Source organism: Danio rerio, chromosome 1 (genome assembly GCF_052040795.2).
Source record: "Danio rerio strain M-AB ecotype USA chromosome 1, GRCz13ab, whole genome shotgun sequence".
Lineage (NCBI taxonomy): Eukaryota > Metazoa > Chordata > Actinopteri > Cypriniformes > Danionidae > Danio > Danio rerio.
In genome coordinates this window covers 432501-460000 of record NC_141021.1, presented here as the reverse complement: position 1 = coordinate 460000, position 27500 = coordinate 432501, and the positions used below count along the sequence as shown (strand labels likewise).

The following is a 27500-nucleotide window of genomic DNA, read 5'->3' as shown; positions in this document are numbered from 1 at the left end:
ATGCACATACACCACACAAACACACACAAACAGGCATGCATAAGCACATACTGAACACACACAGAGACACAAACACGTGCAGGCGCAGAGAAACAATTCAATTCAATTCAGCTTTATTTGTACAGCGCTTTTACAATGTAGACTGTGTCAAAGCAGCTTCACATAAATGGTCATAGTAACTGGAACAGTGTGCTTCAGGTTTTAGTGTTTAAGTTCAGTTCAGTTCAGTTTAGCTCAGTTCAGTGTGATTTGCTCAGTTCAGCACGTTTGTTTGAAACACAAACACACACACACTTGAGCTTCATGTGTGAATGTGTGTTTAAACTTAGTGTCATTCACTAAAACAACATGCCTTAATGGATGTGTTTTACCTGCTGTGTGTGTGTGTGTGTGTGTGTGTGTGTTTCAGATATCGACGAGTGTGTGCTGTTCCCCAGTGTGTGTGTGGAACCGTCCAAATGCATCAACGCTCCGGGGACATTCGAGTGCCGCTGTCAGCTGGGATACACTTACAACATGAGCTCACACACGTGTGTCGGTGAGACACACACACACACACACACACAGAGACCCAAACACACACTCGGACACAGATCCAAACACACACACACACACACACACAAAGAGGGAGACAAACACAGACTTAAAAAGAGAGAGTGAGACAAACACACACATACACACACACACACACACAAGAGCACGATCACAACTGGAGAATATCACGATCAATAATACACACGTCATCAAATGTGTGTGTGCGCGCGTGCCCGTGTGTGCGTGCAAGTGTGTGCATGTGTGTTTCTTTTTCTGTGCGTGTTTGTCTCTATCTTTCATTTTGTGTGTGTGTGTGTGTGTGAGTGTGAGTGTGTGTGTGAGTGTGTGTGTGAGTGTGTGTAGTGTTCAGTTGTGGCTGCTGTTTATTAATGATGTCCTGTAAGAGTTAACAGGTCGTGTCCTCTGTCTGTTCTCTGTCTGTTCTGTCACACCTGATGGGGATTATTCCCACACTCATGTTTTATTCACCGCTATCATTACAAAGAAAATAATCATGTGTGTGTGTGTGTGTGTGTGTGTGTGTGTGTGTGTGTGTGTGTGTGTGTGTGTGTGTGTGAGATGTGGACGAGTGTTTGGAGGACGCGTGTGCTGGCGAGTGTGTGAACGCGGTGGGCAGTTTCTCCTGTCAGTGTGACGGGCGCAGGGGTCTTCAGCTGGATGAGGACGGTCTCGGCTGCGTCTCAATCCCCCAGTGTCTGCAACTGTACGATCACAAACACAAGGAGATGCTGTACCTGGGGGAGCAGTTCAGCGGTCTGCCCGTCATCTACCTGCGCTTCAGACTGCAGCCGCACACCAGGTCTCACACACACACACACACACACACACACACACACACACACACAATCCAAAACTCTCAGTGCAGTGTTTGTTTTTGATATTCATTCATTTTCCCTCAGCTTAGTCCCTTTATCAATCTGGGGTTGCCATATCGGAATGAACCGCCAACTATTCCAGCATATGTTTTACACAGTGGATGCCCTTCCAGCTGCAACCCAGTACTGGGAAACACCCATATACACTCATTCACACACACACACACACTTGTACACTACGGCCAGTTTAGTTGATCAATTCCCCAATACCACATGTGTTTAGCCTCGAACCAGTGACCTTCTTGCTGCGAGGTGATTGTGCTGCTCATATTTTTGATATGACTGTTATTATTAATGTATTTGTTTCCTTCATGCAGGTTTGCGGCTGAGTTTGATTTCCGCACGTTTGACCCAGAAGGCGTGATTCTGTACGCCGAGTCGTCACCCGACTCCTGGATCATGCTGGGTTTGCGGAGCGGACGAATCGAAGTCCAGTTTAAGAACGAACACTCCATTAAGATGACCAGCGGAGGGAAAGCCATCAATGACGGACAGTGGCACGTGGTGCGTTCACAACACCACACGAACTATCCAGCCTCCTGCGAAATAATTCTTCACATATTCCCCAAATGATGTTGAACAGATTCAGAAATTTTTGACAGTATTTCAAGGTCAATATTATTAGTATGGAGTTAATCTAGAGCCATATATACTTCCAAATAAAAGAAAGTTTTTAAAAATAAATTATTGAGCAAAAAATAAATGCAAATCTCCAAAAATCGCAAAGCAAAAATGTATTTTTGAGAAATTAAAAATGTATTTTGCTAATAATAATAAAGAATTACAAAAAGTAAATTAAGTTGTGAGAAATAAAAATGAAATTTGAAAAAAACTAAAAAGCTGCAAATAAAAACCAAGCAGTGCAAAAAAACTGAAATATTTGCAATAAAAAAAATAATAAAATAAAAATAAATATATATATATATATATATATATATATATATATATATATATATATTTGCAAAACTATTTTATAGCATTGCCTTTAAAAACCCGTCCAGTCAATTGCAATGCTCATTTTGATTTGTGAGTTAGCGATGCTGTTTTCTCTTTGCACTTCATGTTTCTGTGTGTTTAACTTTGTGGCCCTAAAAAGGGGGCGGAGTCAAGGGAACTTGGAGACGATTTTACGGCAGGGCCTGCTATAAATGCCCAAGTTCTCTTGTAATATTAGTTTTTGTAAAGGCAATGCTATAAAGTTTTCCAAAGTATATAGTTTTTTTATTTGCCAAATTTATTTTTATTTCTCAACTTTTTTTACCCTTTGCGATTTATTTTTATTTATTTATTTATTTATTTTTAAAATTTATCTATTTATTTTTGGCTCAATACATTATATTTTGTTTGCAAAACTTTCTTTTATTTTGTAAATATATGTGATTGACTCCATATATTAACCCACTTAAAGCTGCTGTATGTGAGTGTTTGACTCTTCTGCATCATATGTTTGCAGATTTCTCAGAAACATGCTCAGTGAACATTCTTGATTATCTGAGAAACAATGCTGGAGTCAGATATTCTGCTGTGGACGTGTGTTACGTGCTGGAGCGGCTGTCTTTGCTTTAGTCTCTTTAACCCGCCCAATGCCAGTTCAGCCAATCATATTTCAGCAGCCGGGTTGCCAGATGGTTGAAAACAGCGTATTTCATTCATTCAGTCTGAAAGACTCTTAAAGCATGGGGCTGTGACTGAAATGTGACCTCTGGTGGACAGTAGCAGACTCTGAAATGAGATGCAGATTCAGAGTTCCACATGAGGTTATTAATTAGCGAATATTATAAATATTAGGAGTTTAAACATTAGGTGAGCAGGTCACCTAATTACCCTAGTGAAGCCTTTGCATGTCACTTTAAGCTGTATAGAAGTGTCTTGAAGAATATCTAGTCTAGTATTATTTACTGTCATCATGACAAAGAGAAAATAAATCAGTTATTAGAGATGAGTTATTAACACTATTATGATTAGAAATGTGTTGAAGAAATCTGCTCTTTTAAACAGAAATTAGGGATAAAATATGAAATAATTCAAATGTAACAGGATGGTGAAATATTCAAGCTGAAATAAAACTAATCAGACTCCAGAAGAAAATCTATTAGAGGAAATACTGTGAAAATTTCCTGAATCTGTTAAAATCACTTGGAAAACATTTGAAAAAGAATCAATATTGCTGAGGAGAGCGAATCATTTTGTCCTCTCTGTTTTTAAATGAATGAATTAATACTGCAGGGCGGTTATGATAACCAGCAGTGCGTTATTGTCCAGTAAATGAACAGTCGGTCATCAGTGATTGCTGAACGTGTGTGTGCAGATCTCAGTGGAGGAGCTGTCGGGCAGCATCAGTGTGAAGATCAGTAAAGAGGCTGTGATGAGCATCAACAGTCCTGAGCGTCTCTTTACTCCCGTTAATGACAAGCTGGAGACTAAAGTGTACATCGCCGGCCTGCCCAACCACAACCAGAGCCTCATCAAAGCGGTGACTCATTCAGCACACACACACACACACACACACACACACAAACACACACACACACACACACACGGGGTCGGAGCACCAGTGTGTTAACTGACACATTTCTGATGATGTGTTGAACTTGTGTTTCAGATCAACCCTCGGCTGGACGGCTGCATCCGCGGCTGGAACCTGATGAACCAGGGAGCGTCCGGGGTGAAGGAGGTCATCCAGGAGAAGGAGAGCAAACACTGCTATGTGCATGTGGAGAAGGGCTCGTTCTTCAGCGGAGGAGGACACGCGCTCTTCAACATCGAGTACAGTCAGTACACACACATGCACCTGGACACACACACACATATATAAGTCCACACACAAATACACTTGCACATGGACACACTTATACATGCATGCATGCACGTGCACACACACACACACACATGCCAATTTCCACACTCATACACACATGCACATGGACACATGCATATGCACATGCACATATATACGCACACACAAGCATAAGCACATGGATACATACACGTACACATATACGCACACACACATGCACTTGGAAACGCATATGTAAACACACACACACACACACAAGCGCACACTAACACACATGGACACACATTTATACATGCACACATGCAAGTGGACAACCGCATATATGTGCGCACACACATACATATACACACGCACACAAACAAACACACATGCACATGGACACACACATACGTGCACATACAAACACATGGATATTTACGTACACACACACACACACACATACATATACGTGCCCACACAAACACATGCACATGGACACACATATACTCGCACAAACACACACATATACGCAGACAAATGCACACATATGGACACACACACTGTATATTTACACCAACACACAAAAACATGCACATGGACACACACACACATATATAAGCGCACACACACAAACACACACCTGCACATGGACACAAACTTATATGGACACACACACAAACACACACATGCTCATGGACACACACAAACACACACCCATGTACACGCACACACAAAGGCACAGACACATGCATATACTGTAGGCACACACACTCACATGCACATGGAAACACACATACGCATACACACAAACACGCACATGGTCACACACACAAACACACACACACACGTACATGCACAGACTTTCTTTATAGGGCACCTTTAAGTAACTGTGTGTGTATGCAGGTGAGTTACCTGTGTGTGTGTGTGTGTGTGTGTGTGTGTGTGTGTGTGTGTATGCGCGTGTTTGTGCGTGTGTTTGTGTGTGCGTGCGTGCGTGTGTGTGTGTGTGTGTGTGTGTGTGTGTGTGTGTGCGCGTGCGCGTGCGCGCAGGTGTTTCAGGTCAGTGGAAGCTGGATGTGGTGATGAGTCTGCGTCCGTCCAGCACCACAGGGGTGATCTTGGCTCTGGTCTCCAACAACACCGTCCCGCTGCTGGTGGCCGTGGTCTCCCTAGGGCCGGATGATGCTGTAAGTGTGTGTGTGTGTGTGTGTGTGTATGCGTGTGTAACTGTGTGTTTCTGTGTGTGTGTGTCAGGAGCTGCAGGTGCTGCTGGACGGTGTGTGTGTAGCGACGCTGCAGTCTCTGATGCTCTGTTATCCTGATCGTCTGGTTGTGGAGCTCAGAGCTTCAGCCGAGGGGCTCCAGATCTCCGGGAACTCCTCCAGCGTGTCTTACAGCGAGCCGCAGACTCTGAGCGCCGCCCTGCACAAGCTGGACACAGCCATGCACACACACCCGCAGACGTACATCGGCGGACTGCCAGGTCAGACAACCACACACTCCGAGTCTGTATGGTAATGCGCTTCTGACTGGAACTGAATATTGAGTAGGGGGCGGGGCTTTCTTTATACCCATCGTACCACTGTAAATGAATGGTTAGGAAGGCGTGGCTAAGGATATTAATATACAGTTGCTATGGAAGTCCTCAAGTTGACTTCACTTAATATCTGACTTATATATTCATTCATTTAACAGCAGTGTGAATAATGAATTGTGTGTGTGCGTGTGTGTGTTCAGATCTGCCGCTGTCCATCACACCAGTCTCCGCCTTCTATCACGGTTGTCTGGAGCTCGTTATTGGTGGTCGGCAGCTGGATTTTGACGAAGCCGTCAGTAAAGACAACAGCATCAAATCTCACTCCTGCCCTCCGTACTCCATTACCCAATCTCCATCTGCACCATGAGCAGGAAGTGACATCACTGGAGAAAGAGTGTATTTTAACTGATCCGCTCATCACACTGCAACAAATGCCTTTATTATTTAGAGTTTGTGTCTGGTTTCTAGTCCAAATATGTTTGCTTGTGATGAAAATGCTCTTTGATTTTAAGAGATTTGGACATTTGGACTGGAAACTCTACTTACGGAAGCATTTCTGCAGTGTGTTGACTGGAGACTAGCCTGTGGAGCCTTCATTTATACACCATCAGTGTTCATACTGCTCCTCACGTCTGATTTTAGTCAGGTTTTTACACTAAACTGTGCGTATAGAGCCGTGTCTTGTATATAACACTCTGATTTTATAGTGCTGTGAATATGATGAGCAGTGATTGAACAATAGTGTTACTGTAATTGTTTTAATAAAACCTCAAAATTCAGCTTGTTGTCATTGTGGAGATTGAAATCTCAGCATCCTTAATATGCTAAATCCAGACATATATGAGAATGATTAACTCTTTAATTAACATTTATATAAACTGTAAATAATCACAAAGACAGGAAAACATCAGGAAAAAACATAAGACATAATTATTTTATTATACACTCAGCGGCCACTTTATTAGGTACACCTTACTAGTCCCAGGTTGGACCTCTTTTGTCTTCAGATCTGCCTTAATCCTTGGTGTCAGAGATTCAACAAGCTGCTGGAAATATTCCTCAGAGATTTTGCTCCATGACAGCATCACACAGTTGCTGCAGATTTGTCGGCTGCACATCCATGATGCCAATCTCCTGTTCCACCACATCCCAAAGCTGCTCTATTGGATTGAGCTCTGGTGGCTGTGGAGGCCATTTGAGTACAGTGAACTCATCGTCATGTTCAAGAAAGCAGTCTGAGATGATTGAGCTTTATGACATGCTGCGTTATCCTGCTGGAAGTAGCCATCAGAAGATGGAGACACTGTGCTCATAAAGGGATGGACATGGTCAGCAGCAATACTCAGGTAGGCTGTGGCGTTGATGCTCAATTGGTACTAATGGACCCAAAGAAAATCTCCCCCACACCATTACACCACCACCACCAGCCTGAACCGCTGATACAAGGCAGGATGATCCATGCTTTCATGTTGCTGAGGCCAAATTCTGACCCGAGCATCTGAATGATGCAGCAGAAATGGAGACTCATCAGAGCAGCAACGTTTCTCCAATCTTCTATTGTCCAGTTTTGGTGAGTCTGTGTGAATTGTAGCCTCAGTTTCCTGTTCTTAGCTGACAGGAGCGGCACCCGGTGTGCTCTTCTGCTGCTGTAGCCCATCCGCCTCAAGGTTGGACGTGTTGTGTGTTCAGAGATGCTCTTCTGCAGAGCTCGGTTGTATTGAGTGCTTATTTGAGTTACTGTTGCCTTTCTATCAGCTGGAACCAGTCTGGCCATTCTCCTCTGACCTTTGGCCTCATCAACAAGGCATTTGCGCCCACAGAACTGCCGCTCACTGGAGATTTCCTCTTTGTCGGAGCATTCTCTGTAAACCCTAGAGATGGTTGTAAATCCCAGTAAATCAGCAGTTTCTGAAATACTCAGAGCAGCCCGTCTGGCAGCAACAACCATGCCACGTTCAGAGTCTCTTAAATCCCCTTTCTTCCCCATTCTGATGCTCACTCTGACCTGCAGCAGATCCTCTTGACCATGTCATAACTATAGTAAAGACGTTGACAGTATTTATTCATCTTTTTTAATGATAATAAACTAATAATTAATAGAACTAATAGAATACAATATTTAGTTTATGAACTATAATATACTTTTTGTTATTTCATGTTTGATTGTACATTAGCTAAAGTGAATAAATGCTCTATCACCACTTGTCATTGTTGGTTGATGTTCACTAATGTTGAAGAGTATTGTTATATTTTATTGTTTATAATTTCTATATTTTTCCAGTGAAGCTTATTCTATTGTGTGCATATTATTTGGCATATAATCTTGATGTTTTATAATGTTAAATGCCAGTGGAGGAATCATTGTTGTGAAAGCGCTGTACAAGTCAACATTAGTTACACACTAATAACAGAAGAGGCTGATGGCTGTTCATAGAAAATCTAGGCAGGAAAATTTCCACATAAGTCTTGTTTGTTTGTGTGTGTGTGTGTGTGTGTGTGTGTGTGTGTTTATGGGTTTGTTTGTCTATGTGTGTGCGTGTGTGAAAGAGAGAATCTGTGTGTGTTTGTCTATTTGTGTGTGAGAGAGTGTACAGTGTGTATGTGTGTGTTTGTAGGCATGTATGCATTAGGTCTGTGTGTTTGTAAGTTTTATAGTGAGTGTGGGTGTGTGTATTAAGTGTGTGTTTGTGTATGTGCGTGTGTTGATGCTTCTGACCTGAGCTTCAGTGTGTTTTTCAGCTGGACAGGAGGAGTGACCTGACCTCAGAGAAACAGACGGGAAAGAGGAGGAGAAGGAAAACACTGGCTCAGAAAAACAACAGCAGAGAGAGAGAGAGAGAGAGAGAGAGAGAGACTGAGGAAAACAGCTGCAGAGGAAGAATGTAACCTCACATCTGTGTGTGTGTGTGTGTGTGTGTGTGTGTGTGTGTGTGTGTGTGTGTGTGTGTGTGTGTGTGTTAGAGGGAGAGAGAAATATCAGCGTTTGATCAACAAGCAGAGCAGATTGAAACGGACTTTAATGAAGAGCTCACTAGTGGACATTTACACTTGAGTTTCCTTGAGTTATTGTAGACTACAGTGTTGCCTACATTTGTTTATAGTATTGTAGTTGTTACCATAGCAACAATAGAATCACCACAGCAGATCAATTACTGTAGTTGTTGTGTTACCATAGCAACAATAGAATCACCATAACAGATCAAGTACTATAGTTGTGTTGCCATAGCAACTGTAGAATTACCACAACAGATCAACTACAGTAGTTGTGTTACCATAGCAACTGTAGAATCACCACAGCAGATCAATTACTGTAGTTGTTGTGTTACCATAGCAACTGTAGAATCACCACAGCAGATCAATTACTGAAGTCGTTGTTACCATAGCAACCATAGAATCACCACACCAATTTAATTCAAGTGCTTTACCATAGTATGGTTCAACAGTATTATAGTATGTAGTGGAAATGACTGTAGTAGTTTTCAAGACCGAGAGCAGGCTTTAAACATGAAGGAACAGTAACATGTTAAACTCTCTGGAATTTATCGAGATCTTACATCATTCTCCTTAATTTTACATAAACATTTTATTTTTGCTTGTTATGTGAATATTAGGAGAACGCTGCCTTTTATTATGTTGCTAACATTATTCAACATTATTACTTTTTGAATGTTCTCTTAAAACTAGACCCTTCTAAAACTGTTTAAATGAGCTTCTAGCTGACAAATCTCTATAATGTTTATTCAAATATAACTCCTCCTCTTCAGACAGAATGCAATTTCAGACACGCCCAAAATTCCTTGTAGAAGTTTTCTTATTCGAATGTTTGTTCATAATATAGACCAAACTCTGTGAACGAAGACTGGTGAATTTATATTCTTTCATGATGCAGTTACAGAGCGGAAGTTGCTGAGGATTATATTTCAGTATGATAATAAACCTCCAACTGAAACTGAATATTGAGTAGGGGGCGGGGCATCATTTGTGCATCATTCTCTCATAGCAAACTAAGGGGCGTGGTTAAGCAGACTGTGGCTGAAGCATCACCAGAAGAGCCAATCCAAACACAGAAGCAGATGCTCAGACTGAAGATTGCAAAAAATTAATAAAACGGCTCGATAAACTTGAACAACTCAATAATTGACATAAAGAATACACCAGCAAAATAACCACTGTAAATTATGATTCTACATCACCTTTCATTATGAGACTCTCAAACAGCCCCAGTCCCCATGCACGGTCATTGTAGAGTGCGGAGCAGCTGGAACATTCTGCTGAGCTTCTGCTTTTGTGCTCCACCAAAGACATTAAGGCATTGAGGTCTGAAGGACATGATGAAGGACAGCAAATGCAGGATCTCCGCCTTTAAACGCGTGTTTAGTGAGCGCTGGAGGAGTGTGTGCTGCAGTGATTCTGCAGTGTTTCTGCATAGGGAACTCCCTCATAGACTTTCACCAGGGAACTGACAAATCTGCTGCTCACCAAGAGAGAGAACACAGACATTGCATGACAGAGTGCAGTTTCTGTTTACACTTTATTTCAAATACACTATTTTAGCAGGAGAGATTGCTTGTATACCCATGTAGGTCATGCCTAAAAAAGTTAATTAAGAGACATTTGACCTTTTATGACATTAATTACCCAATAAAACGTCAAATAAATCATTTTCTTAAAAGACTCTAATAATATTAATAATAATAATTATATTAATAATAATCACAATAACAATAATATTAACAACAACAACAATAATAATAATAATATTAACAATAATAATAATATTAATAATAATAATAATAGTACTATAACAATAATAATAATATTAACAATAACATTAACAACAACAATAATAATAATAATATTAACATTAATAATAATAACCATAATATTTCCTAGAGATGGGTTGCGGCTGAAAGGGCGTAAAAACGTGCTGGATAAGTTGGCGGTTCATTCCACTGTGGCGACCCCGGATCAATAAAGGGACTAAGCCGAAAAGAAAATGAATGAATGAATAATAATATTAACAACAACAACAATAATAATAAAAATATTAACAATAATAATGTTAACAATAATAATATGATAAAAATAATAATAATAATAAAATTAACTATATAAATAATCATATTAACAGCAACAATAATAGTAATATTAACAATAATAATAGCAATAATAATGTTATCAATAATAATAATAATATTATTAATAATAATATTTACAATAATAACATTATTATTATTATTATTATTAATAATATTATTGATAATATTTCTAATAATTTTAACAACAACAATAAGAATATTAATATCAACAACAACAATAATAATAATAATAACAATAATAATATTAATAATAATAATACTTTCAAGTTAGTTTTAAATTTTCCACATACAGAATGATTTATGTAAAATAAATTAAAGTACAAAAAAAGCAAGAGAGAGTGTGTGTGCATGAAAGAAAAAGTGTGTGTGTGTGTGTGTGTGTGTGTGTGTGTGTGCATGACAGAGAGAGAGTGTGCGAATAAATAGAGCAGGGGATATAGAGAAATGCACAATGCAGGAGAGATCGAGAGAGTGTGTGTGTGTGTGTGCATGAGCGAGAGAGGGCGAACACATTGAGCAAGAAAGAGAGAGAGAGAGTATGTGTGTGCGCGCATGAGAGATCGAGCGAGAGAGTGTGTGTGAATGTGAGTGCGCCGCAGACAGACTCGCTCGCTGGGCTCTGGGTTGAATGCAGCGCTCAGTGCGGGATCATTGTGACCCAGAAGAGCGAAAGTTTGACGCAGTTTGTCCGCCATGAGGGAGCTGGTGTGGAGCTTCTGCCTCGTCCTGCTGTGTTCGGGCTTCTGCTCTCCCGGTAAGTACCGCACACCGATCGACCGGAGCTCCGGAGCGGTCCGAGTCTGAGAGTGTGTCCCGTCCGCAGTGTCCGTGTCCTCGCGCCAGGCCCACCAGTTCCTGCGCAGAACCCGCAGAGCCAACCAGGTGTTCGAGGAGACCAAACAGGGCCACCTGGAGAGGGAGTGTGTGGAGGAGAAGTGCACTAAGGAGGAGGCGAGGGAAGTGTTCGAGAATGACCCGGAGACGGTGAGACTCTCACTAACTACACCAACTCAGACATAACTAATACATTCAGCACTGCATCATCGCTAATGCTTCATCCAGCGACTCCCTGCTGCTCCCTAGGTAGTGTGCACTGTGTAGTGAACTTTCCGCTTGAAAGGAAGCTGCTTCCAAGTTAGTGTGCACTCGATGATGTTCACTGTGCAGTCTACTTACTATGCATTTGACAGAAAGTTGCACTCTAGTTAGTGTGAATTTGATGATGTTCACTACTACATAATGGACAGGAAGTTGTTCCCTAGCTTGTGTGTACTCGATTATGTTTGCTACATAATCTGCTTTGCATTTGACGGAAAGCTGCTTCCCTGGCTAGTGTGCACTTGATGTGGTTCACTATTTATCCTGCTTACTTTGCTTTTGACAGAAAGCTGTTCTCTAGTTAGTGTGCACATGATGCTCAGTATATAGTCTGGTCAACAAGCTTCTCTCTAGTTAATGTGCATTTGATGATGTACACTATTTGCTTTGCATTTGACAGGAAGCTACTCCCTAGTTAGCTTGCACTCGATGATGTTCACTATAGCTGCTCTCTAGTTAGTGTGGACTCGATGTCCACTATATAGCCTGGTCAGTCTGAAATTAACAAGAAGCTCCTCTCTAGTTAGTGTGCATATGAGGATCTTCACTGTGTAGTCTGCTCATTCTGCTTGACCAAGAGTTTATCTGTATTTAGTGTGCACTTGATGATGTTCACTATATAGTCTGCTCATTTTGGTTGCCAGGAAGTTTCTCCCCATTTAGTGTGCACTTGATGATGTTCACTATATAGCCTTCTCATTCTGCTTGACAGGAAGTTTCTCCCTAGTTAGTGTGCATCTAATGATGTTCACTATATAGTCTGCTCATTCTGTTTGACAGGAAGTTTCACCCTAGTTAGTGTGCATCTAATGATGTTCACTATATAGTCTGCTCATTCTGTTTGACAGGAAGTTTCACCCTAGTTAGTGTGCATCTAATGATGTTCACTATATATTCTGCTTATTCTGCTTGCTAGGAAGTTTCTCCCTAGTTAGTGTGCACTTGATGATATTCACTATATAGTCTATATAGTCTGCTCATTCTTCTTGACTGGAAGTTTCGCACTATTTAGTGTGCACTTGATGATGTTCAGTGTGACTCATGCATATTTATGAACCAAAATAATCCACCCAATTGAGAGATTTGTGTCTGCAGCAGCTCATGAATATTCATAATTATAGTACAACATTGCTTTGAATATGTAACAGATGTGGAGAGATTGCAAAATAAATCAAGGTCATGGGTTAAAATCAACTCTAAAATTGTAAACCAATATTGGGTCGAAGCTCAACGAACCCAAATCTTGAGTTAAAAATGATATTATAATTTAAATATAATAAACTAATAAATATATAACCCTATGTTGTGTTTGTCTGTATTTGAGGTTATGATAACCCGGCATGTTTCTGTCCAGTGATGTCTGTTGAGTCAGTGTGAGTGACTGTGGATGGATGAAAGTCAGTGTTGTGAATATTATAAGAATAATAATGTGATGTTCTGTCCTGCTTTGACATTCTGGCACCTGATTCCTGCTTCCCCTCAATGACCCAGCATGAGTTCTCACACACTGTTCTCCTCCGGGAACTGATATGCAAATGAGCCGGTGTGCGTGCCCTCTGATTGGTCCCTGCGGGGCGTGTCTCAGTGTTTGATTGACAGCCGAGTTCTGGAATGTGTTTTTGATGCAGGATGAATTCCGGCGTGGCGGCGCGTGTCTGCTGCTGATCTCACCGGTGCGCTGATTACATTTAATCCTGTTTGCTCCCTCTATGAGGATCAGACTTTGGGAATGTTTAGGAAGCGGGAAAGATTATGATGACATTGGCACTCTAATGCGTTCTATTAATAGCCTGAGCTGATTTATTCATGCACACACAGGTTATTATAGTGTTGGGTTTTATTGTGATGCTGTGTCTGACATCTGCTGTGCGCTTCAGTTTAGTTTTAGATCGCTTCATCATTGGTTTTGTTTCAGTTTGCTTTTAGTCATTTTGGTTCAGTTTTAGTAAGGAATCTGAATGGATCATTTGAATCAGTGAGTCTTTTACAGGAGAATCACTCTGAACAGATCATTTGATTTCAATAAATGATTACTTGAGACTCACACTGAACAGATCATTTGAATTGGTGAGTCATTTACTGGAGTGTTACTCTGAATGAATCATTTGCATCAGTGAGTCCTTTACTGAAGAATCACTCTAAACAGATCATTTGAATCATTTAAGGATTTACTTAAGATTCACTCTGAACAGGTCATTTGAATCAGTGAGTCTTTTACCGGAGAATCACTCTGAAAAGATCATTTGATTCCATAAATGATTATTTGAGACTCACTCTGAACAAATCATTTGAATCAGTGAGTCTTTTACTGGAGAATCACTCTGAATAGATTATTTGATTCATTGAATGATTTACATGAGACTCACTCTGAACAGATCATTTTAATTGGTGAGTCCTTTAGTGGAGAATCACTCTGAACTGATAATTTGAATCATTTAAGTATTTACTTAAGATTCACTCTGAACAGATAATTTGAATCAGTGAGTCTTTTACTAGAGAATCACTTTAAACAGATAATTTGATTCAATTAATGATTTACTTAAGACTCACTCTAAACAGATCATTTGAACTGGTGAGTCCTTTACTGGAGAATCACTCTGAACAAATAATTTGAATCATTTAAGGATTTACTTAAGATTCACTCTGAATGGGTCATCTGATTCAATGAATGATTTACTTGAAACTCACTTTGAATGAATCATTTGAATCAGTGAATCGTTTACTGGAGACTCACTCTGAACGGATCATTTGAATCAGCGAGTCCTTTACTGGGAGAATCACTCTGAACAGATGAGTTGAAGTGAGTTGTTGACTCCTGTACAGATGTCAGTCCAGTTCATAAATGAATTGTTCAGTGCAGAGTGTGAGCCAATATAACAGGTGAATAAATGTATGCTAATTATCTTCATCTTGGTGGTTTTCAGTGACTGCTGTTTTATTTGATTAGTTTTAGTCATTTATTTATTGTGACATTTTTATTTCAGTTCACAGAAATGATTTCTGACCAATAGTTTTAGTCCTAGATTCAATAATATAACCTTGATGGTCATGTGATGGTGTGTGCGTGCTGGGTGTCAGGGTTTCCTCTGTCTCTGCATGCATTATTGACATGCGGCGTGCGTGTGTGTGTGTGTGCTGCTTCTCTGACGCTGCAGATTTCTCTCTGCAGTGTGTGTGAGTGAGTCAGCAGTGCACCAGTAACCTGATTAAGCAGCAGCCGCTGACTCTAACCTGTTCATCATGTGTCTTCATTAACTCAGAACTCATGTGGGAGGCCAGAGGTCACTGGGGTCACGGGTCTGATTGTATTGAAGACTTCAGGGAGGAGAAAGATGGATTTAGCACAGTTTTACTCCACCCACACCTCTGCAGAGCTGGAAAAAATCAGCCTTTGAGACTCAGTGAATCATTTACTGGAGATTCACTGTGAGTGAATCATTAGAATCACTGAATCATTTACTGGAGACTCTCTCGAAATGAATCATTTGAATCACTGAATCATTTACTGGAGACTCTCTGAATGGATCATTTGAATCAGTGAGTACTTTACTGAAGACTCACTCTGAATACATAATTTAATTCAGTGAATCATTTACTGTAGACTGTCTCTGAACAGATCATTTGAATCTATGAGTTCTTTACCGGAGATTCACTCTGAATACACAATTTAATTCAGTGAATCATTTACTGGAGACTCAACCTGAACAGATCATTTGAATCAGTAAATAATTTACCGGAGACTCTCTCTGATTGGATTGTTTGAATCATTGAATCACTATTAGAGACTCATTGTTAACAGATCATTTGAATCAGTCAATAATTTACTGGAGATTCACTCTTAATGGATCATATGAATCAGTTAATCATTTATTTGAGAGTCACTCTAAACCGATTATTTGAATCAGTGAGTTCTGGAGACTCGCTGTGAACAGATCATTTTGAATCAGTGAATCATTTACTGGACAATCACTCTAAATGAATCATTTGAATCAATGAGCTGTAGACTCATGAACAGATGTCTGTCCAATTCACAAGTGAAATGTTCAGTGCAATTTCTGACCCAATTAAACAGGTTAACAGATACAGCTCAGCTTTCTTTCACAAATGAAACACTACTGTCTGCTCCATGAGCAGGTGATGATTTCCCCTCTTCAAAATAACCTTTTATTGAGCTTCATTCAGTGATGTAGTGGAGAAAAAATTACAGTATCTGCTTGGGGATGTGGAGAAGGTAAAGTTTCCTGAAATAGATAATAAATAAATAAAGTACAGACACTTCAAACATGTATTGAAGTGAAGTTAAAATACTTCCCGTACTGGTGTGTGTGTGTGTGTGTGTGTGCTTCATACCATTTCAGAAAGCAAGACGGGACACATTATCCACCCAGATGAAAGACAAAATATGAGCTGAACATGTCAGGACAGGAGCTCATGTGAACCACTCGTCACTAAACACACACACGTGTTTTCATATCCAACACACATCCATTAAACTCTTGATAATCAGTCCAGCGGGTAATCATGTCTTCTCTTTTTATCTTTATAGGAGTATTTCTACCCCAAGTATCAGGGTGAGTGTGTTTATCAGCTTTCTCTGTGTTCTGTTGTTGGGTTTGAGCTGATGTTGTTGTGTTTTGCCTTGATTTTCAGCCTGTATGGAGAGATTTGGGGATTCAGAGAAGAAGAAACAGGATTTGATCACCTGCGTTCACAGTGAGTCACACACACACACACACACACACACACACACACACACACACACACACACACACACCTGTCTGTTCATTAGGTGTGTGTGATATTGACAAATCTATGTTCAGTAATAAAGTGATTCATTCAGAACTGCTGATTCATTTCAATGTCTTACTGATTGGCTCATTGAATCAAATGAATCAAATTGAGTCAAATGATTCATATAGAAATCAATTCATTCAGAAATGTTCTGCTCTGGCTGTGTTTGAATCATTTTCATTGGCAAAACAGAAATAGTGTGTGTGTGTGTGTGTGTGTGTGTGTGTGTGTTTGTTTGTTTTTTTGTTTGTTTGTTTGTTTGTGAGTTAATGAATCTGTGTGAATTTGTTTGTGTGTGTGCGTGTACCTCATATTCCTTACACTGAGCACCAAATGTCCCCACAAGTATAGCAATACCAGTAAATTTTATTGTGTATTATCTATTTTGGTCTCCATAAGGAAATGACTCATAAATCAGACAGAATGAAGTATCTGTGTGTGTGTGTGTGTGTGTGTGTGTGTGTGTGTGTGTGTGTGTGTGTGTGTGTGTGTGTGTGTGTGTGTGTGTGTGTGTGTGTGTGTGTGTGTGTGTGTGTGTGTGTGTGTGTGTGTGAGTGTGTGTGTGTGTGTGTGTGTGTGAGTGTGTGTGAGTGTGTGTGAGTGTGTGTGAGTGTGTGTGTGTGTGTGTGTGTGTGTGTGTGTGTGCAGAGCTGTGTAGTTATTAATATCTTCATGAAGCTTTACGCAGTGGCATTGATCTTCTCTGATCATCATTCTGGTGACCGTCCGTCAGTAAATGCCGGTGTGTGAAGCCCCTCTGGTGGGTGTGTTTGTGACGCTGCTCATGACGCTGCTCTGACGACTACTGGAGGCTCGTCCTGCTTTTCTCTTTCTGCTGATTGGTCCATTGCCTCGTGCTGTGCTATGATTGGTCATTCAGTGTCCAGCAGATCCTGAGTCAGAGAGACAGAAGCTGCAGCTCTGAGCGCTTCTTCTGTTGTCACGCACGCACACACACACACACTCGCGCAGCGTCAGCAAGCACATCCCAGACTCATCAGAACACACTGACATTCAGCCTGAAGAGCGGACACACACACACACCGTCACGACCGCGCACTGCAGAACACACTGCTCGCACTCAGAGTCTGTCCAGATATCTGAACACTCTGAATCAGAGGCTTTATCTAGACAAGCACAACATGTAGTGCTGGACGACATGGCAAACATTTATATCACGATATATTTCTTAATTTCGGTCTATAAGATATAATTCTGATATCGATATGGACAATATTAAGGAACGCACACAATGGATGTCTGTAACTACAAATGTCTGCAAACTGAATTTGCACATGAGAGCTGTTCAGAGAAGTGAGATGAGTCGGCAGTGTGGACATGGATCATTTCTCACTCGAAAATGCTGTTTTTAAACCGTAAAACTAAGATAATTCATGAGTTATGAATTTGAGTTCATGAGCAATTGCAAATGTTTCAGAATACAGTGTATCAGGCGTGTTGTCCGGGGAGAGGGCTCTGAGCTCGGGGAAGACACCCCAACTCGAGTTATTCCCCTTATCAGGAAATAGAGAGGAGTTGGGATTCGAGCGAAGTATCTATCCCGGCCCCAGAACGCTCCCCGCGGGAATGTAATGCTTAAGAGGTGAGGTGTCGGGGTGGTGGAGGGATCCTAAAGTCGTGAGATACTGCAGGTAAAATACTTCTGCGTCAGGTGACCGGCGTTACCCACGGTGTATGCAACGCGCGTAGCTGTGCATTTATACTTCTGCTGCTGTCTCTGTTGGCCTGCAGTAACACTTCCGAAACACTAGTGGGCAGTGATGTGTAAATGTTCCTCTGTGTTAGGTTTCTTCACTGCTGTTTTGTTCTTTCTCCCATTTTGAGGCAGGAACCGGCGGACGTGCAACAACTTTAACAATGAGGTAAACACAAAACAAAACTTTCCATCCGGAGCTCCTTCACGCGACTCCACACTTGTAAACAATCGCTCCATCAGGCTCGCGTGGCTCTCGGTCCCGCCCAGACTCGTCAGCGCTACCAAGCTGACCAATCACAGAGCTTGCGCTACCCGTCGTTGCGACTTGTAGTTACATTTTTTGAAAGGTGCACGTCGGGTGTATATAGGGGTTTGATCAAGAACTGATTGGGGAATAGAATAATTGTCAATGACGTATTTGATGCTGTAACTTCTGTGCATGCTCCTGAGTGTGTGTTTTTGTGAGCGGGTTGCTGCTGTGTTGGGGACGGGCCAGAGGATAGTGATGCCGGCTCAGCATCGTGATGTTTATCGGCCATCGGCAATGGATGATGATATCGTCTGTCGACTCAACCCTAAAAGGGTGTCCGCGGTGTCTTAAAATGCATTAAAATTTGATAAATCAATTATGAGGAAATTACTGCCCTTAAAAGGTATTAAAAAGTCTTTTTTACGAAATTTTAAGCGTTGTCTAAAGTGTTTGACTCCAATAAAGCATAAATATAGCTTAAAAATATATATTTTCCTCCTATGTGATGTGGTTTACATGGTTTACATGATGTGTTTTACGTGATGTACACAACCGTGTCATTTATTCTTATAAGCTTTGCTTCTTCAGAGCTTATCTGAGTTCTGTTGCATGGTTGTGCTCCATTGATTTATTTAACTACAGCTGTTTATTAAGTTTAAGGTTTGATGAGTACTTGAAGTGGCGATGAGGTCTTAAAATATTCTGAGAAGGTCTTTAAAAAGTTTAAAAAGTAAAAACGTTACCTTTAGGATTCCTGCATTATTTACGATGTATTCTTACAGGGAACTACAGGCGAGCCGATGTGCATTAATGTTATTTTTTTTCTTAAACAGGTCAGATTTTGCCAGGGGTATGAATAATTCCAGGCTGAACTGTGTATATGTTCTTCATGCGTCACATTAGAGAAGCTGAATGACTTTGTGTCTCATTGTGTTTGTGTTTTCTCTCACACAGACATTCCAGACCAGTGTTCCCCGAACCCCTGCTATCATTACGGGACGGTGCGCTGCGAGGACAAAAAGGGCGAATTCCGCTGTCACTGCTTCACCGGATGGAGCGGCACCACGTGTCAGAACGGTAAAAACACACCGTCAGCCTTCAGATTTGATCTCTAAGAGCCTCAAATTTCAGACGACGTCTCTATTTCTAATCTCTCAGATCTCCATGTTGGGCTGTGCAATGTGATGATATACAAGTGAAGTCTCCTGTCTCCTGAACTCTCCTGTTAAATTATAATTATTCAGTATTTTATCCACAATTTGTGTTTAACAGAGGAGATTTACACATTTCTAATCATAACAGTGTTTATAACTCATCTCTAATAACTGATTTATTTCCTCTTTGTCATGATGACAGTAAATAATATTAGACTAGATATTCTTCAAGACACTTCTATACAGCTTAAAGTGACATTTAAAGGCTTCACTAGGTTAATTGGGGTAATTAAAAGTTATAATTAGGTTAAGTAAACTTCTTTTTTGTCTCATTTCCAGCCAAAAATGTAACTGGTTAAATCAAAAGTATCTTTTCCAGGGGTATGAATAGTTTGAGGCTTGACCTATATGGTGATATATGAGATCTGGACGTGTCCTCTGACAGAGTGTGCCTGTAATAATGTATTGATCCAGATGCATTGCAGTGAATGTCATGGAGACACTGGAGACTGAAGCAGTGATGCAGCGTTTCTCTTCTGCTGCTGCTGGCCTGATTATGAATCTGCATGTGCTCTTGAGTTAACTCTGGTACAGCGGTAGATCATCCATCATGTTCTCCAGCAGTGTCGAGTCAGCATAAGCACTGGACAAACTTTGCTGAGTTAAGATCCTCTGGTGCTGCTGAAACTGAACTCTTCCTGTAGAGTTGCTGTGCTGCTCACTTAAGAAAGCAGCAGTGGTTGCATCCCAAATGACACACTATACACTCAGTTTAGGGTCGTCCCAAATGGAACACTGACTTTTTTACCAAATCATTTCCCTCTCGATGTTTAACAGTTGCCAAATCAGTGAAATAAAAGACCAAATTACCAAACAGTAGCTTTGATGAGTATAACCACATTTAATAATTCACATTTATCAGGAGACGCTTAATCACTCATGGTACGTAGGAGATTTTTGCTCACACAACTCAAAATAAACAAAGGGATCCACCCGCAGTACCTGTAAGCTTTCCCCTTAATCAGGAGCTCCACCCCTTAATCATTAGCTCCACCCCTACGTTAGTAGGTCAATACCTTTATAAGTAGCTCCTCCCCTCAATCAAAATCTGCTCTCCTTAATTAAAAGTTCCTTCACTTCATCAGAAGCTCCGCCCCTTCGTTAGTAGGTCATTACCTTTATCGGTAGCTCCTTCCCTTCATCAGTAAGTCTTTCCCTCTATTAGTAGCTCCTCCCATTCATCATCAGCTCCTCCCCTTAATCAGAATCTTCTCCTCTTCGTTAAAATTCCTTCACTTAATCAGTAGCTCCTCCCCTTCATCCGGAGCTCAGCCCCTTCATCATTAGGTCCTTTCCTTTATTAGTAGCTCCTCCCATTCATCATCAGCTCCTCCTCTTCATTAAAACTTCCTTTACTTAACCAGTAGCCCCTCCCCTTCATCATCAGCCCCTCCCCTTCATTAAACGTTCCCTCACTTAATCAGTAGCTCCTCCTCTTCAACATTAGCTCCTCCCCTTCTTTAGTAGGTCATTCCTCTTATCAATAGCTCTTCCCATTCATCATCAGCCCCTCCCCTTCATCAAAAGTTTCTTTAACTAATTAGTAGCCCCCCCCTTCATCAGTAGGTCCTTCCTTTTAATTAGTAACTCCTCTCGTTCATCATCAGCCCCTCCTCTTTTTTTAGTAGCTCCTCCCATTCATCAACCCCTCCTCTTCATCAAAAGTTTATTCACTGGATCAGTAGCTCCTCCCCTTCATAACTAGGTCCTTCCTTTTATTAGTAGTTCCTCCCATTCGTCATCAGCCCCTCCCCTTCATTAAAAGTTTCCTCACTTAATCTGTAGCTCCTCCCCTTCATCGGTAGTTCCTTCCCTTTATTAGTAGCTTCTCCTGTTCATCATCAGCCCCTCCTCTTCATCAGTAGCTCCTCCCATTCATTATCAGCCCCCCCACTTTATCAAAAGTTTCTTCACTTGATCAGTAGCTCCTCCCCTTCATCGGTAGGTCCTTCCCTTTATTAGTAGCTCCTCCTGTTCATCATCAGCCCCTCCTCTTCATCAGTAGCTCCTCCCATTCATCATCAGCCCCTCCCCTTCATCAAAAGTTTCTTCACTTAATCAGTGGCTCCTCCCCTTCATCAGTAGCTCCTCGCCTTCATTAGTAGGTCATTCCCTTTAAAGTAACTCCTCCCATTGATCATCAGCCCCCCCCTTTATCAAAAGTTTCTTTACCTGATCAGTAGCTCCTCCTCTTCATCAGTAGGTCCTTCCCTTTATTAGTAGCTCCTCCCATTCATCATAAGTCCCTCACCTTTATCCGTAGCTCCTCTTCTTCATCAGAAGCTCCTCCTCTTCATCTGAAGCTCCTCCCCTTTTTATTGGATAAGTTTATCCTACTGTAAGCACATTCAGCTGCTCATCTTGGCATTTCCATTAAGCAGTATTTTTATGCAAGATTCCAACATGCACTTTAAAAGTAGGTGGATGGAAACACAGCAACTGGTGATCCCCTAGCAACCACACCGCCGTCACTCAGAGCAGTGATGCTGGAGAGTTTTGTGTTGGTGTTTAATGCAGTGTGTGTGTGTGTGTGTGTGTGTGTGTGTGTGTGTGAGTCAGTGTTTGGGTTTGAAGCTCTTCCAGACTCACACAGAGCCGCATTCATCTCTCTGATGATTCATGAAGATCTGCAGCTTCAGCTCAGAGGGGAAAACTCTGAGCCACTTTCTTCCACACTGAGCCTCCTGCTGCCGGACTCCGCCCACCGGCGCAGCTCCAGCCAATTAGGAGTCAGCCTCTGAGTGCGAGCTCCAGCTGATTGGCTGACTCTGCAGTTGTGTGTGTGTGTGTTCTGCAGATGTGGACGAGTGCATCAGTGGAAACGGCGGCTGTGAGCACGTGTGTAACAACACTATGGGCAGTTATAAATGCTCCTGTGAGGACGGATACCGGCTGTCGGGTCACCACAGCTGTCTGGGTGAGTGAAGCTGTCAAACACATTCAACACTAAACACTATAGAAGTACACACCTGCTGCGACTCCAAAGATTCAAACAAACCCGTACTTCAGTGTGTGTGACTGAAGATTCTGCAAGCTTTGGGACACACTACTTCTTCAATTACTGACTGTTCTGTTGCTTAGTTACGTCCCCTGTCAATCATCTCCAAACATCATTCGTTCACACATAAATTCATATTTAATTTCCTACAATAGATTCAGCAGCAGCAGTGTGTTAATCTGCCACAACGTGGAGAATGTGGTGTAAATATGTTCCAGCTAGCTAGATATGAATTAGCAATCATTCAAACAACAAACAAATTACTGAAGCCTCTTTACATGACGGTTGGTCTTGCATGTCCGCCATGTTTGTAGTTTGTTTACACTTTTTACCAGAGTTTGTAGTTCTAATCAAATTCATGTCCACTGCACAATGTATTACGGGGACGCAGCAACTGTTTCAGATTACAGCGTGTTCAGCCATTCACTAACCCTGATATTTTATCCACGGCTGCTCTTTCCTCTTCAGAATCAAAACTGCAGTAAATATAAACAAAAAACAACCAAAAACATGATCATATCTGTAGCAGCGTCTTATTTGTGGTCATATATCTGAGAAGTAAATCATTAAAAGCATCATGATGCATCCGATATCTCTGCACTGCGTTTACACTTCGAGTTACTTTAGACTTGATGAAAAATGTTCATCAAAACCACATTATATCAGAAAAAGCAAACAGTATATATTTCACTATGATATATGTTTATTATTGTTTTTATTGTTATATAGTGGAGGTGAATTTTTTATTGTATAAATATTGAATGTTCTGTTATTGCTGGATTTACCCAGAAGACGTAAAATTCTATATTTTTCATAAGATTCCAATTTTTTTTATCTAATTCAAACTAAAATGTAAAAATAGTATTTGAAATTTGAATTAACTTTGAATTTATATTACTGTCATTGTTGTGTTACCATAGCAACTGTAGAATCACCACTACAGATCAATTACTGTAGTTGTGTTACTATAGCAACTGTAGAATCACCACAACAGATTAATTGCAATAGTTGTTGAGTTACCATAGCAACTATAAATTACACAACAGATTAATTACGATAGTTGTTGAGTTACCGTAACAACTAGAATCACCACAACAGATCAATTACTGTAGTTGTGTTACCATAGCAACTACAGACTCACCACAACAGATTAATTACGATAGTTGTTGAGTTACCAAAGCAACTGTAGAATCACAACAGATCAATTACTGTAGTTGTTGTGTTACTATAGCAACTGTAGAACTACCACAACTGATTAATTATAGTTGTTGTGTTCCCATAGCAACTGTATAATCACCAGAACAGCTCAATTACTGTGGTTGTTGTGTTACCATAGCAACTACAGGATCACCACAACATATTAATTGCAATAGTTGTTGTTGTTACCATAGCAACTGTATAATCACCACAACAGATTAATTATGATAGTTGTTGAGTTACCGTAGCAACTGTAGAATCATCACAACAGATTTAGTATAGTTGTTGTTACCATAGCAACTGTAGAATCAGCACAACAGATTAATTACTAGAGTTGTTGAGTTACCATAGCAACTATAGAATTCCCTCTACAGTAAATTAGTATAGTCAATTATAATTATTTTAATTACTATAGTAATGTAATGTAATGTAATGTGTATTTATATAGCGCATTTATTGTGTATGGCCATACACCCAAAGCGCTTCACAATCATGAGGGGGGTCTCTCCACACTACCACCAGTGTGCAGCATCCACTTGGATGATGCGACGGCAGCCACAGGACAACAGCGCCAGTGCGCTCACCACACACCAGCTATAGGTGGAGTGGAGAGACAGTGATCGAGCCAATTTGGTGGAAGGGGATAATTGGGAGGCCATGATCGTAAGGGCCGATAGAGGGACTTTGGCCAGGACACCGGGGTTACACCCCTGCTCTTTCACGAGAAGTGCCATGGGATTTTTAATGACCGCAGAGAGTCAGGACCTCGGTTTAACGTCTCATCCGAAAGACAGCGCCCACTGACAGTGTAGTGTCCCCTTCACTTTTACTGGGGCATTAGGACTCACACAGACCACGGGTTGAGCGCCCCCTGCTGGCCTCAGTAACACCACTTCCAACAGCAACCTAGTGTTCCCTAGTGGTCTCCCATCCAGGCACTAACCAGGCTCAGCCCTGCTAGTGGTGTTTTTAGGGTCTTAAAAGCTTCATTCTCTTGTTAAAGATTTGGCATTTCTTTTTTTCGTAGTTTTTCACCTTTTATTGGGATGGGATAGTGGAGGACAGACAGGAAAGCATAGGGAGCAGAGAGAGGGGAAGGATGAGCATAGGACCTTGAGCCGGGAATCAAACTCGGGTCGCCCTGAGCACTATGGTGCTGTATGTCAGTGCACTGAACCACTAGGCTATTGACGCAGACAAAAATGTGTCATGTCTTCAGTGTATGCAGCGCCGGCAGTGCAGTGACTGTATATTTTGTATGGTGTGCAATGGTAGATTAGTGTGTGTCTGTGAGCTCTCTGAGTGTGTGTGTGCTGTTCTCCGCAGATGTGGACGAGTGTGTGGAGACTCCTGATGTGTGTGGAAGCGCTCACTGCTCAAACCTCATTGGTGGACTGGAGTGTCTGTGTGACGAGGGCTTCATCTATGATAACATCAGCAGGAGCTGTGTAGGTCAGTCCTCAGCAACACCATACACATTCAGGAGATGTGTGTGTGTGTGTGTGTGTTCAAATTGCACAATAAAAATTGAGTAAAACTAAATAAATAATATAAATTAAAAAATATGATAATAAAATGATAACAATAGTAATAAATAATATTGTCTTGATTTGAGTAATATTAGTTTTTTTTTACACAAGACTTTCTTAAAACTAATATAGTTGTGTGTGTGTGTGTGTGTAATCGCTGTGTGCACTGCTGCTGTCTTTCAGATGTGGACGAGTGTGAGACGCACGTGTGTGAGGAGGAGTGTGTGAACACGCCTGGAAGTTTCCGCTGCTTCTGTGACGGTCGTCTGGGAAAGAGACTGAGCTCAGACATGAGGAGCTGTGAGGTGAACAACACACAATACTAGCAGATTATAGGAAAAAGTCAAAGCAAATTATAATAGCGGCGTCTCAGTGGTTGGCACTGTCGCCTCACAGCAAGAAGGTCTTTGGTTCGAGTCCCGGCTGGGTCAGTGTGTGGTTCTGTGTGGAGTTTGCATGTTCTCCCCGTGTTGGTGTGGGTTTCCTCCAGGTGCTCCGGTTTCCCCCACAGTCCAAACACATGCACTATAGGGGAACTGATCCACACAGTCTGTGTGTGAATGGGTGTTTCACAGTACTGGGTTGCAGCTGGAAGGGCATCCGCTGTGTAAAACATATGCTGGATAAGTTGGCGGTTCATTTCACTGTGGCAACCCCTGATGTATAAAGGAAAATGAATGAATGAAATTACAATCTACCATGTTTGATGAGAAGTAGCGCTGACAAATGATTAATTATGATTAATTGCATGCTAAATAAAAGATAATATTTACAAAATGCACTTGTTATTGTTGTGTACTGTGTATAATTTTGTTCATAAAACCATATGCATGACTATATTGTATAAAATACTTGCCTATGTTTACATATAAATATTTACAATGCTGTATATTTTTGTATTTTATGTATAGTGTGTGTGTGTATTTATATATATATATTCATAAATATACACAGTAAATATTCATTCATTCATTCATTTTCTTTGGCTTAGTCCCTTTATTGATCAGGAATCGCCACAGCGGAATGAACCGCCAAATATTCCAGCATATATTTTACACAGCGAATGCCCTTCGAGCTGCAACCCATCTCCGGGAAACATCCATACACACTCATTCACACTCATACACTAGGGACAATTAGGCTTACCCAATTCATCTTTACCTCATGTGTTTGGACTGTGGGGGAAACCGGAGCACCTGGAGGAAACTCATGCCAACACAGAGAGAACATGCAAACTCCACACAGAAACACCAACTGACCCAGCTGAGGCTTGAACCAGCGACCTTCTTGCTGTGGGGCGACAGCACTGCCTACTGCACCACCGCATTGCCCACAGTTAATATAAACAATATAAATACAATCTTTAATCTCAGATGTAATTAATCAGGATTAGTGCAGCACTAATGAAAAACAATTACATTTATGGAACACTAAATCATAACTAAAGACACAAATCACTGAAATAAAGTGATTAATAATTAAGATGCTGGAGTGGTATGATTTAAAAGCTTGGTTCAGTCTTCTGCACACACACACACGCACACACACACACACACACACACACACACACACTCACACAGTTACTGCTTTAGTTGTGTTTATTATCTCTGTCTTTCACTTTTATCTGCTGATTAGTTTTACTTTCGTTTCTGTCTTTTAGACTCTCTGACTTTCAGTTTTCATTGACACTTTTAATCTCACTGCTTGATTTCTTTGTTTTTGTGCTTTTTTTTAACTCATTCCTCAAGAAAATGAGCCGTGGTTTTGTTATAAATGATTATATAAAAGTCTAGTAAACATGTTTTTGGTGCATTGATGATTGTTTCTTATCATTTTTCACAGTTAAACTTTTATTTATTAAACT

The 27500-nt window shown here is 40.9% G+C and overlaps 2 protein-coding genes and 1 long non-coding RNA gene across 9 annotated transcripts in view; 2 read left to right on the top strand and 1 right to left on the bottom strand.

The window, feature by feature from the left end:
• The window catches only part of pros1 (protein S), an 11009-nt gene extending 4487 nt beyond the window's left edge, over positions 1 to 6522 (top strand). The window contains 8 exon segments of the mRNA NM_001077323.1: positions 410 to 538; positions 1114 to 1354; positions 1748 to 1934; positions 3739 to 3903; positions 4033 to 4201; positions 5257 to 5393; positions 5461 to 5689; positions 5944 to 6522. Of these exon segments, the coding sequence (NP_001070791.1) occupies positions 410 to 538; positions 1114 to 1354; positions 1748 to 1934; positions 3739 to 3903; positions 4033 to 4201; positions 5257 to 5393; positions 5461 to 5689; positions 5944 to 6110 (1424 nt within the window). The 3' untranslated portion in view covers positions 6111 to 6522.
• A 75-nt stretch (positions 6523 to 6597) lies between these two features.
• LOC147846623 (uncharacterized) lies at positions 6598 to 10765 on the bottom strand. Its single transcript, XR_015476059.1, has 3 exons — positions 10622 to 10765; positions 9937 to 10214; positions 6598 to 7778 (listed from the first exon to the last, which is right to left on the bottom strand). It is a non-coding gene; the product is annotated as an uncharacterized LOC147846623 (long non-coding RNA).
• Positions 10766 to 11408: 643 nt separating this feature from the next.
• gas6 (growth arrest-specific 6) overlaps positions 11409 to 27500 on the top strand; it is a 25015-nt gene continuing 8923 nt past the window's right edge. Inside the window, exons 1-10 of one of the 7 annotated variants that reach the window (XM_087235241.1) lie at positions 11409 to 11596; positions 11666 to 11826; positions 16487 to 16511; positions 16591 to 16653; positions 19653 to 19775; positions 22710 to 24024; positions 24074 to 24360; positions 24405 to 24521; positions 25069 to 25559; positions 25820 to 25941. In XM_087235241.1, the coding sequence (XP_087091367.1) occupies positions 25927 to 25941 (15 nt within the window). In that variant the 5' untranslated portion in view covers positions 11409 to 11596; positions 11666 to 11826; positions 16487 to 16511; ... (5 more) ...; positions 25069 to 25559; positions 25820 to 25926. 7 annotated transcript variants of the gene reach the window in all.